Source organism: Schistocerca serialis, chromosome 1 (assembly GCF_023864345.2).
Source record: "Schistocerca serialis cubense isolate TAMUIC-IGC-003099 chromosome 1, iqSchSeri2.2, whole genome shotgun sequence".
Lineage (NCBI taxonomy): Eukaryota > Metazoa > Arthropoda > Insecta > Orthoptera > Acrididae > Schistocerca > Schistocerca serialis.
This window is the reverse complement of record NC_064638.1, coordinates 285,612,737-285,625,822: the sequence shown is the minus strand read 5'-3', so window position 1 is coordinate 285,625,822 and position 13,086 is coordinate 285,612,737. Positions and strand designations below refer to the sequence as shown.

Here is a 13,086-nt window from a genome sequence, read left to right as displayed (position 1 = left end):
TAGTGGGAAGTATCCAGATAACCCGGACGGTGTAACACTGTACCAAGATGTGCTGGCCGTGCACCAAAGCATGTTTAGCCACAGGGTGATCCTCATTACCAACAAACACTGTCTGCCTGTGTCCATTCATGCGAATGGACTGTTTGTTGCTGGTCATTCCCACATAGAAAGCTTCACAGTGTGGGCAGGTCAGTTGGTAAATCACGTGGGTGCTTTCACACATGGCTCTGCCTTTGATCATGTACACCTTCCGGGTTACAGGACTGGAGTTGGTAGTGGTGGGAGGGCCCATTGCACAGGTTTTACACCAGGGGTGGTTACAAGGGTAGGAGCCAGAGGGCAAGGAAGGTGGTTTGGTTCATAAGGATGAACTAAGAGGTTACGAAGGTTAGGTGGACGGTGAAAAGACACTCTTGGCGGAGTGGGGAGGATTTCATGAAGGATGGATCTCATTTCAGGGCAGGATTTGAGGAAGTCGTATCCCTGCTGGAGAGCCACATTCAGAGTCTGATCCAGTCCCGGAAAGTATCCTGTCACAAGTGGGGCACTTTTGTGGTACTTCTGTGGGAGGTTCTGGGTTTGAGGGGATGAGGAAGTGGCTCTGGTTATTTGCTTCTGTACCAGGTCGGCATGGTAGTTGCGGGATGTGAAAGCTATTTTCAGGTTGTTGGTGGAATGGTTCAGGGATTCTGGACTGGAGCAGATTCGTTTGCCATGAAGACCTAGGCTGTAGGGAAGGGACCGTTTGATGTGGAATGGGTGGCAGCTGTCATAATGGAGGTACTGTTGTTTGTTGGTGGGTTTGATGTGGACGGACGTGTGAAGCTGGCCATTGGACAGATGGAGGTCAACGTCAAGGAAAGTGGCATGGGATTTGGAGTAGGACCAGGTGAATCTGATGGAACCAAAGGAGTTGAGGTTGGAGAGGAAATTCTGGAGTTCTTCTTCACTGTGAGTCCAGATCATGAAGATGTCATCAATAAATCTGTACCAAACTTTGGGTTGGCAGGCCTGGGTAACCAAGAAGGCTTCCTCTAAGCGACCCATGAATAGGTTGGCGTACGAGGGGGCCATCCTGGTACCCATGGCTGTTCCCTTTAATTGTTGGTATGTCTGGCCTTCAAAAGTGAAGAAGTTGTGGGTCAGGATGAAGCTGGCTAAGGTAATGAGGAAAGAGGCTTTAGGTAGGGTGGCAGGTGATCGGCGTGAAAGGAAGTGCTCCATCGCAGCGAGGCCCTGGACGTGCGGAATATTTGTGTATAAGGAAGTGGCATCAATGGTTACAAGGATGGTTTCTGGGGGTAATAGATTGGGTAAGGATTCCAGGCGTTCGAGAAAGTGGTTGGTGTCTTTGATGAAGGATGGGAGACTGCATGTAATGTTTGAAGGTGTTGATCTACGTAGGCAGAGATACGTTCTGTGGGGGCTTGGTAACCAGCTACAATGGGGCGGCCGGGATGATTGGGTTTGCGAATTTTAGGAAGAAGGTAGAAGGTAGGGGTGCGGGGTGTCGGTAAGGTCAGGAGGTTGATGGAGTCAGGTGAAAGGTTTTGTAGGGGGCTTAAGGTTCTGAGGATTCCTTGAAGCTCCGCCTGGACATCAGGAATGGGATTACCTTGGCAAACTTTGTATGTGGTGTTGTCTGAAAGCTGACGCAGTCCCTCAGCCACATACTCCTGACGATCAAGTATCACGGTCGTGGAACCCTTGTCCGCCGGAAGAATGACGATGGATCGGTCAGCCTTCAGATCACAGATAGCTTGGGCTTCAGCAGTGGTGATGTTGGGAGTAGGATTAAGGTTTTTTTAAGAAGGATTGAGAAGCAAGGCTGGAAGTCAGAAATTCCTGGAAGGTTTGGAGAGGGTGATTTTGAGGAAGAGGAGGTGGGTCCCACTGTGACGGAGGACGGAACTGTTCCATGCAGGGTTCAATTTGGATAGTGTCTTGGGGAGTTGGATCATTAGGAGTAGGATTAGGATCATTTTTCTTCGTGGCAAAGTGATATTTCCAGCAGAGAGTATGAGTGTAAATGGATATGGATATGTGTGTGTGCGTGTGTGTGTGTGCGAGGGTATACCTGTTCCTTTTTCCTCCTAAGGTAAGTCTTTCCACTCCCGGGATTGGAATGACTCCTTACCCTCTCCCTTAAAACCCACATCCTTTTGTCTTTCCCTCTCCTTCCCTCTTTCCTGATGAAGCAACTGTGGGTTGCGAAAGCTTGAATTTCGTGTGTGTGTTTGTGTTTGTTAGTGTCTCTATCAACATACCAACGCTTTCGTTTGGTAAGTTACATCATCTTTGTTTTTAGATATATTTTTCCCACGTGGAATGTTTCCCTCTATTATATATATACACACTACTGGCCATTAAAATTGCTACACCAAGAAGAAATGCAGATGATAAACGGGTATTCATTAGACAAATATATGAGGGCTATCCACAAAGTACATTACGTTTTGGCATTAAAAATAAATAAAGTATTGGAAATTTTTTTATTATATACAGATGAAAGCCACACTTAATACTACTTTTCTACATAGTTGCCATTTAAATTAAGGCACTTATCATAGCGATGGACGAGCTTGGAAATTCCTTCGTCGTAAAATTCGGCTGCCTGCGCCTTCAACCACGTGGTTAATGAGTAACCCGGTAGAAATACGATTTTTGTGAATTTCCTGGAAAGAGGCACTACAATAAACTCTCAAAGGTATTGCCAAACTCTGCAAAACCTCAGAAGAGCAATATAAAACAAGCGCAGGGGAAAGTTGGGCTCAAAGGTCTTGCTGATTCATGACAACGCCCGGGCCCACACGGCAAATGTCACTCGTGAAGTTCTTGAATCTTTTAAGTGGGAGTTGTTTCCTCATCCGCCGTACAGTCCCAACCTGGCACCGAGCGACTTCCACTTATTCCCAGCAATGAAGAAGTGGTTGGCTATGCAGCGTTTTGATGACGACGCACAGCTTCAAGAAGAGGTAACCATGTGGTTGAAGGCGCAGGCGGCCGAATTTTACGACGAAGGAATTTCCAAGGTCGTCCATAGCTACAATAAGTGCCTTAATTTAAATGGCAACTATGTAGAAAAGTAGTATTTAAGTGTGGCTTTCATTTGTATATAATAAAAAAATTTCCAATACTTTATTTATTTTTAATTTCAAAACGTAATGTACTTTGTGAATAGCCCTCGTATTATACTGGAACTGATACGTGATTACATTTTCACGCAATTTGGGTGCATAGATCCTGAGAAATCAGTACCCAGAACAACCACCTCTGGCCATAATAACGGCCTTGATATGCCTGAGCATTAAGTCAAACAGAGCTTGGATAGTGTGTACAGGTACAGCTGCCCATGTAGTTTCAACACGATACCACAGTTTGTCAAGAGTAGTGACTGGCGTACTGTGACGAGCCAATTGCTCGGCCACCATTGACCAGATGTTTTCAATTGGTGAGAGACCTGGAGAATGTGCTGGCCAGGGCAGCAGTTGAACATTTTCTGTATCCAGAAAGGCCCGTACAGGACCTGCAACATGCGGTCGTGCATTATCCTGCTGAAATGTAGGGTTTCGCAGGGATCGCTTCCAATGAGCGTTTACCGCAATGTTGCCAAACACTGATACGACCATCATAATGCTGTAAACAGAACCTGGGTTCGTCCGAAAAAAATGATGTTTTGTCATTTGTGCACCCAGGTTCATCGTTGAGTACACCATCGCAGGCACTCCAATCTGTGATGCAGCATCAAGGGTAACTGCAGCCATGATCTCCGAGCTGATAGTCCATGCTGCTGCAAATGTCGTCGAACTGTTCATGCAGATGGTTGTTGTCTTGCAAACGTCCCCAGCTGTTGATTCAGGGATCAAGACATGGCTGCACGATCCGTTACAGCCATGCGGATAAGATGCCTGTCATCTTGACTGCTAGTGATACGAGGCCGTTGTGATCCAGCATGGCGTTCTGTATTAACCTCCTGAACCCACCAATTCCATATTCTGCTAACAGTCATTGGATCTCGACCAACGCGAGCAGCAATGTCACAATACGATAAACCGCAATCACAATAGAATACAATCCGACCTTTATCAAAGTCAGAGACATGATGGTACGCATTTCTCCTCCTTACACGAGGCATCACAACAATGTTTCACCAAGCAACACCAGTCAACTGCTGTTTGTGTATGAGAAATCGGTTGGAAACTTTCCTCATGTCAGCACGTTGTAGGTGTCTCCACCGGCGCCAGCCTTGTGTGAATGCTATGAAAAGCTAATCATTTGCATATCATAGCATCTTCTTCCTGTCAGTTAAATTTTGCGTCTGTAGCATGTCACCTTCATGGTGTAGCAATTTTAATGGCCAGTGGTGTATGTGTGTGTGATGAAGAACTTGCAGTGATGATGATATCACATAAGCAAGCCATGTAAAGTTATTAGGTGGTCTAACTCTTAAAAATTTAAATTGGAAGATACCCACACACTACTTAAAAAACAAACTGAATTGCTTAGTATTCGCAACGTGCAATTTTTTTTTTTTTTTTCAGATGCCACAAATATAGACACCAGAAAGATAAGTCTGTCTTTGCTACTTTGAGTCAGTAATTCATTACGGCATAATCTTCTGAGGAAATTTAGCCAATTTACAAGGCTCCTAATTACAAAATAAAATGATTAAAATATGCATGTTGTCAAACAACAGATATCCTGTTGGCCACAGTTAAAAAAAAATTAAAATTTCTAATCATTCCTTCGCTTTACACGCACAAGGTGTGATTAAAAAGTAATGGGAATTTTTGTTTTTCTTAAAAAATCTTTATTTATTCATCGTCAGCTTTTCCCCATTCAAAGTAATCTCCCTCAGTAGTAATACAATTGTTCCAGCGCTTTTTCCAGTCTTGGAAGCACTTCTGGAACTCACTTTTCATTACAATGTTTAGCTCCTTCAGTGATTCTGTTTTTATCTGATCAATTGTGGCAAAATGATGTCCTTTCACGGTTCTCTTCAGGTACGGCAATAAAAAGAAGCTGCAGGGGGCCATGTCCAGCGTATATGGTCGCTGAGGCAACATAGTGATTACTTTTTTGCAAAAAAACCACGAACAAGCATTGAGGTGTGAGTGGGAGCATTATCATCATGCAATTTCCATGAGTGATTTTGCGCAATTCCAGTCGTTTTCTTGATTGCTTCATACAAATGGTGCATAGGTTACAGGTAGTATTCCTTACAGACCATATGGCCATAAGGTAGGAGCTCATGATGCATCATCTCATTGTTATTGAAGAAAACAGTGAGAAGAACCTTCATATGTGATTGAACCTGTTGAATTTTTTTAGGTCTTCGCTCTTCAGGAAGTTTCCACTGGAATGACTGGGCCTTTGCTTCAATATCATACCCATATCCTCATGATTTTTCACCTGTTATAACCTTCTTTAGAAGTTCTGGATTGTTGTTGACTTCATTCAGCAATTTCCGAATGATGTCTGCACAACGTTGCTTTTGATCGAAATTCAACAATTTTGGAACAAACTTTGTTGCTACATGTTTCATGCCAAAAACATCTGAAAAAATTGCATGGTATGAGACAAAAGATAGCCCAACATCATCAGAAATCTCTCTGATGATTACGTGGCAATTTTACAGAACCATTTTATTTACTTCTTCCACATTGTTACCAGTAATTGTTGTGCTACAGTGTCCAGGGTGGTCGTCATCTTCAACGTCTTATCAACCCTCATTGACATCTTTATAGCACTTGTAAACTCTTGTCTTACTCATGGTAGATTCGCCAAAAACCATTGTCAGCATTTCAAACACAGTGTTGCACTTTCTTCCATTTTTCAACCAAAATGTAATGCAAATTCTTTAATCCATCTCTTTCAAAAGTAAAAATTTGCCAGGCACTCAAAAACACATATATCCTTTTTGACTGTCAATGTAGACTACACCAGTTACATTTGTACCAACAAGATAAATAAAAAGAAAAAAAATTAAAAATTGAAAATTCAATGCAAAAAGCCAAGAAATTACATTGTATCTCATATGAGGTGCTGATGTCCTTATATAAACTCAATATACACTTGACACTTTTCATTTACACCCAACTACAGCACTTGTTACAGAAAAAATTTTAAACTTCCTACACACTATTTAAACTGCTATGCCCAAGCAGTCAGACTATATGGGGTATTTACAATAAAATAAAAGGTAGTAATACATATAACATGGAGATTAGTTCACTGAAAGTATGGTTCTTTACTCATCTGGTGGAAAAGTGTTATTATTCAATTGAAAACTTCACTGAGGAAGTTTCAAAGATTGAAAAATGGAATTATATGTTTTATTTTTTGAGCACTGAAAATTATAGTAAGTGTTCATGTAGAAGTATTCCAGAAATGTATATGAAGAATGTGAACTTTTGTATTTTTCTTAAAAAATGTTCTTACTGTAAATCTTGACATGTCTCCTTCACATCAAATCAAATGACTTGAAAATTGTATATAATAAATAAATCACATTCCACACCGCAGCTACCTTACAATGGCTGTTTCACTCCTATGTTTTCTTTAGAAAAGATAACAGGACAGAAAGCAGTGATTCCATGCACACAATTAGCCTTTGAAAAGATGTGAAGGTCTGCCTTCCATTTCCTTTGCAAAAATAAATTTACACAACATACACTATGCGATAAAAGTATTTGGAAACCCAAAAAAACATATGTTTTTCATATTAGGTGCATTGTGCTTCCACCTACTGCCAGGTACTCCATATCAGTGACCTCAGTAGTCATTAGACATCGTGAGAGAACAGAATGAGGCACTCCGCGGAACTCATGGACTTCGAACGTGGTCAGGAGATTGGGTGTCATTTGTGTCATACGTATGTACACGAGTTTTCCACACTCCTAAACCTCTCTAGATCCACTGTTTCTGAAGTGATAGTCAAGTGAAAATGTGAAGGGACATAATGCATGGCATGTGGTGGAGTGGTTACATGACAATAACATCCCTGTAATGGATGGGCCTGCACAGAGTCCTGATCTGAATCATATAGAAAACCTTTAGGATGTTTTGGGACACCAGCTTCGTGCCATGCCTCACCGACCGATATCGACACCTCTCCTCAGTGCAGCACTCCATGAAGAATGGGCTGACATTCACCAATAAACTTTCCAGCACTTGATTGAACATCATTTTCAGCCAGGTGTCTGGATACTTTTGATCACATAGTGTATACATCCAGTGGTTACCATAAGACCATAAGCTGTCAGGAACATGAATGATCATGATAATCAGGTATCATATTTTGTACACACAAAAAAAAAAAAAAAAAAAAAAAAAAAAAAAAAAAAAAAAAAAAAAAAAATCAGTTAAGAAACTTAAGCAAGACAGAATTGCTGGTCAGTATTTCCCTAAGCAGGCATAATATGTAGTACTGTTGACAGACACATTTAACTGCAAAAGTGATTCAATCCCTAGCTTTTGAAACTAGTAGTTCCTTTTTCATAGATGAGAGAGTGTTAGGTTGAGGAAGTTTCAAGGGGGGTTTGAGTGACCTGTCCTTCATTTTATCCCTCCCTGACTTTCATGTCATGTGGAATTCTAATGTTTTGGAATCTGACTATTGATGTGCAGCAATATTTATGGATTATATCACAATAACAGCTTGTGAAAAAATAAAATTGGGGGTTCTTAAGAGAATCATCATTTAAAATTATTTTTATATTCACTTATTGTGATTTTTTTTTCTTTCAGTACAGTGGTTGTCCACACACTTTGAAAAGTTTCATCATCCTCTATCTGCTAATTATTTTACTGTACTATAAATTGCAAATATGACAACATACATAACACCAGTCCGACAGAATAACATTAATACACAAAAATAATTTGAAAATTATTTGAAAAAGTATCAAAAGAGAAAGAAAGTTACTTACCTGAACAGAATTACATTTCCCGTAACATCTCATGTAAATATCATATGGAATTGGTGGTAAATCAAGAAGACCAAAGCTAACAACATCAAAATGGATCATTTTCATAAGCTGCTCACCACGTTTCTTGACTCTTCTCAACATCTGAGCAAGCAAATTAAGCATAATTCAAACTTCAGTTTCTCCCAGTGTATAAAATTTTCAAGCAATTTATGGGTTTACTGCCATCTTTAAGAATTTGTCATATTTCAGATGACTATCTCGTTATTTTTAGGGCACAAGTTTGATGGGAGAATACTGTGCAAGGAAAGTTAAGCCCTTGGCGGGTGGGACTTAGCTGGCATAGCCCTACCTCTACTAAGGGTTTAGACTTCCTTGCACAGTGTTTTCTCATTACATTTGTGCCCTGAAACTGACAGGGTGGTTACCTGTCGAAATATCGGCAGCTGCCAAAGATGGCTGTAAATTCATAAACTCTTTGAGCAAAACTGTGTTGTTTAACACAAAAATAAAGTTATACACAATTAAAAAGTGGAGTGTGCCATTTCTATACAAAGTGTAATGAACAATTATAGCATAAAACATTATGTCTTCTTGAAAGATCTGAAGTAGGAAATTAAATAATGTGTACAAGACATACAACAGCAGCTTCCTGCAACATGCTGTACAATGTTTATTACATTTACTTCACACAGAAGAAAACAGCAAGTAGTTCAAAACTGATAAAAGTTTTGAAGTTAATTGTATTTAAATATCTAATTAATATAATGGAAGGAAACATTCCACGTGGGAAAAATTATATATAAAAACAAAGATGAGGTGACTTACCGAACAAAAGCGCTGGCAGGTCGATAGACACACAAACAAACACAAACATACACACAAAATTCAAGCTTTCGCAACAAACTGTTGCCTCATCAGGAAAGAGGGAAGGAGAGGGGAAGACGAAAGGAAGTGGGTTTTAAAGGAGAGGGTAAGGAGTCATTCCAATCCCGGGAGCGGAAAGACTTACCTTAGGGGGAAAAAAGGACAGGTATACACTCGCACACACGCACATATCCATCCACACATACAGACACAAGCAGAGTCTGCTTGTGTCTGTATGTGTGGATGGATATGTGCGTGTGTGCGAGTGTATACCTGTCCTTTTTTCCCCCTAAGGTAAGTCTTTCCGCTCCCGGGATTGGAATGACTCCTTACCCTCTCCTTTAAAACCCACTTCCTTTCGTCTTCCCCTCTCCTTCCCTCTTTCCTGATGAGGCAACAGTTTGTTGCGAAAGCTTGAATTTTGTGTGTATGTTTGTGTGTCTATCGACCTGCCAGCGCTTTTGTTCGGTAAGTCACCTCATCTTTGTTTTTATATATAAATATCTAATTAAATATTGAAAATATTTATGTCACTAAAGATGTGAAAATGAGTTTGGTAGCCAAACCTGATCAATAATTATTTTGACAATATTTGTGATACAAGAAGAATATTTATTTACAACTGCAATTTAAACTCTAGTTTTAAAATTTTTTAACCAGTTCATTCCCGAAGAGACAGGGTAGAACAGAAAGCAAAAAACAACAAAAATGAGGCTTGCAGGAAACATAATAAGAATGATAATCCACCATGTAAATGACAAAGAGTAGTAGGAAGGCTGTACGAGACAATGGAGACACCAAGGGAGATGTTACTAAAGTAAAGTAAGAAGTAATGGATGACAAGGGCTAAGTAGATGTTGGATTGCTATTTCCGTTTCCAGAAGTCAAAGGGTCATGAGCAGTTAAAAAGGTGGATGAATGATGCGTTCTGCACAGAGAGAGGAAAAAATACTTTACAGAGACACCTGCTTGCTTCTTGTCTCCACTTCACACCACATGCTGCAGCTGTTCTTTTCTTGTTTCTACTTCTGTCATAAACAAATTGACTCACTCATAAAAAAGACTAATGGAAAAATAGATGTCACCATTCATGCACTAACAATAAGGTTGACACAAAATGTTTAATGTACACAAAAAGGAGTTCATGATAGACACAACTGACAGAGTGGTATTATTGGTTGATGTGTCGCATTGTACATTCCTCACCAATCTTCAGGGCTGCACACCATTCTACTGTTGAGCAAAGATATCTAACTGGTCCAAATGATGAAACATATGATGTAGTTGCTGCCGTTTTGGTCCACAATTTATTCAGGAACAATAGATAGTTTACTGGCAATCTTGACAAATGTAAACTTCAGCTGATAGACCACATGTGTACTTCATTGGTTATTTATGTTTCATCTGTGATTTGGCTACATTATTCAGTACAGTGCGTGCACAGAATAAGCTAACAGTTGGATCCCTCACCCACATATGAGCCTTAGAATAAGAAAGTATTATTAAAGGTGTCATAGGGTGCATCAGGTTAATTATGAAAGTTGGATAAATGGCAGAAGCTAATTCTGGAACATGGTGAAAAGGTTGTCACATGGCTATGTAGGTTTATCTAAACTCAAAATGTATTCCTCTGTAAGCAATGGTTCATTAACTGATAATTGTAATCCATTCAATGTAATCACAAAGGGCAGCTACTGTAGCTTCTAGAATGCTATTGCAGAGGAATAGTACGGCAAAGATGAGGGCACTATGTTGAAAATGTGAAGGAGCATCCCTCTTGGAAGAATTGACTTGGCAAAAAAAGGCAGTTGAGAGATAAGCAAGGAAGTAGTGTCAAACAATGTAAAGTCTAGGAAGGAATAACAAAAATATTGTGAAAAGCACAGACATACTCAACACGTAGAGCAGGAATTGAATCGCAAACAGGCACAATGTAAAGGCTTCTAAACATTTAAGCTTTTGGACAAAAAAGTCCTTCTTTGTAAATATTCTGACAAGCACAAATCATGGCCATTGTTTCTGGCTGCTGTGAGGCCACAGCAGCTGGAGACAGAGGCCGTCTGGGTGTGTGTGTGTATGTGTGTGTGTGTGTGTGTGTGTGTGAGAGAGAGAGAGAGAGAGAGAGAGAGAGAGAGGGAGAGAGTTTTGTGCTTGTGTGAATGTGTGTGTGTTTTCTGTTCTGAACCAGGAATCTTTTGTCTGAAAGCTTAAATATTTAGCAGTTTTTTCATTATGCCTGTCAGCAAGAAATTAGTTGCTTTTTAAAGCATGTATCTCTAAGAAAGTCTAGAAAGATTTTATCTGCATCACAAGAGTTAGATGAAGAATTAAAAGACAGACAAGTAAAGAGTACACAAGCAACATTATGTTAACAATGAACAAGGTGCCCCAATAAGTAAGAGTGCTACCCCAGCCTCCAGGTTTCCACACACATCAAAAAAAGTTTTGCATCACCCCGGTTCCCAGAACTCCTGAAGACTGTGTTTTTTGTATCACAGACACAGTCCCTTTGACTGTTCAGAGATGTCACCAAACCTGCCCAAAGATGTAAACAACGATGCATGAGCATCACCTATTAGGCAGATGGGGTCCGACAGCTGAAGAGTTCCAGTCATTCCACCAGAAAGGACACAGCTCGTGTTGTCTGTAGTTCAACCATGCCTAGACAGTCAATACCGCAGTTCGATCATGTCCGAATTGTTACTTTGGGCCAGGAAGGGCTCTCAACAAGGGAAGTGTCTTGACATCTCTGAGTGAACCAAAGCGATGCTGTTCGGACATGGAGGAGATACAGAAAGACAGGAACTGTCAATGACATGCCTCTCTCAGGCTGCCCAAGGGCTACTACTGCTGTGGATGACCACTACCTATGGATTATGGCTCAGAAGAACCCTGACTTCAATGCCACATGTGGAATAATGCTTTTCGTGCAGCCACAGGATGTCGTGTTATGACTCAAACTGTGTGCCATAGGCTGCATGATGTGGAAATTCACTCCCAATGTCTATGGCGGTCTATCTTTGCAGCCACGACACTATGCAGCGCCGCTTGGTATAGATGGGCCCAACAACGTGCCGAGTGGACCGCCCAGGATTGGCATCACGCTATAGGCACACTGTCTATCAAGTGCAGCAAGGTGGAGTGCCCTGCTGTTTGGAGGTGGCAATATGTGGGGCCGATGTACGCTGCTGGTGGTCATAGAAGGTGCTGTAACAGCTGTATGATACGTGAATGCCATCCTCCGACCAATAGTGCAACCATATCAGCAGCATATATTGTCTTCATTGACAACAATTCGCGACCCCATATCATGCACATCTTGTGAATGAGTTCCTTCTGGGTAACAACATCACTCGACTAATGTGGCCAGCATGTTCTCCAGACATGAACCCTATCAAACATGCCTGGGATGGATTGAAAAGGGATGTTTGTGGACGATGTGACCCACCAACCACTCTGAGGGATCTATGCCGAATCGCTGTTGAGGAGTGGAACAATCTGGTCCAACATTGCCTTGATGAACTTGTGAATAGTATACCATGACAAATACAGGGATGCATCAATGCAAGAGGACATGCTACTGGGTATTAGAGATACCGGAGTGCACAGCAATCTGGACCACCACCTCTGAAGGTCTTGCTGTATAGTTCACTGTGTTCACTGACAGTCTGTATGGTGTAGTAATGATAATCAGTAACACAATGTATGTTGAAGAACACTTTTATTAAATAACTGTAGGACAGATACACAAAGTGTGAACATTTGAAAGAAGAACTACACCATGACGAGCCAGACTGGCTCCAGCTGCCAGAGACTGTGGTCATGAGTGTGTGAGTTGCATTTGCATGAGTGTGTGCATGTGTGTACACTGTCTACTTTTGACAAAGGCCTTGTTGACCAAAAGCTAACTTTTCAACAGTCTTTTTGTTGTGCCTTTCTGTGACTCAGCACATCCACTATATGGTGAGTAGCTCCTATCCTTTTCATTATATTATTACATTCCATCTTGGATTTTTCATTATTTGATGAAATGTTTTAAAATACATAGCCTATTTCTTCCTCTTTCCACTGAAGTGGTTCTCTATTCCTAATGAGGTTAGCAGTGATGAGGTATTAAATTGTGATTTTCTTAATTTCCTTTGCAGACTGGTAATATGTGACAAGTGGACGACTATAGCCTTATTTTGGTTAATTTTCAATGGGCTTGGATTGAGTAACAATGAAGCAACAGAGCTCATTATGTGCCAGTCCCTTTAATGCAGCATGAGAATGGGAAAGCAGTCCCAAAATG

At 40.9% G+C, this 13,086-nt stretch overlaps 1 protein-coding gene across 2 annotated transcripts in view; it reads right to left on the bottom strand.

The window, feature by feature from the left end:
* Positions 1-13,086, bottom strand: part of LOC126468286 (cytoplasmic dynein 2 intermediate chain 1) — a 185,851-nt gene that overhangs the window by 141,172 nt on the left and 31,593 nt on the right. For both annotated transcript variants that reach the window (XM_050096537.1, XM_050096538.1), the window contains exon 8: positions 7,932-8,072. In XM_050096537.1, coding sequence (XP_049952494.1) covers positions 7,932-8,072 — 141 coding nt within the window. The remainder of the gene's footprint in view (positions 1-7,931; positions 8,073-13,086) is intronic.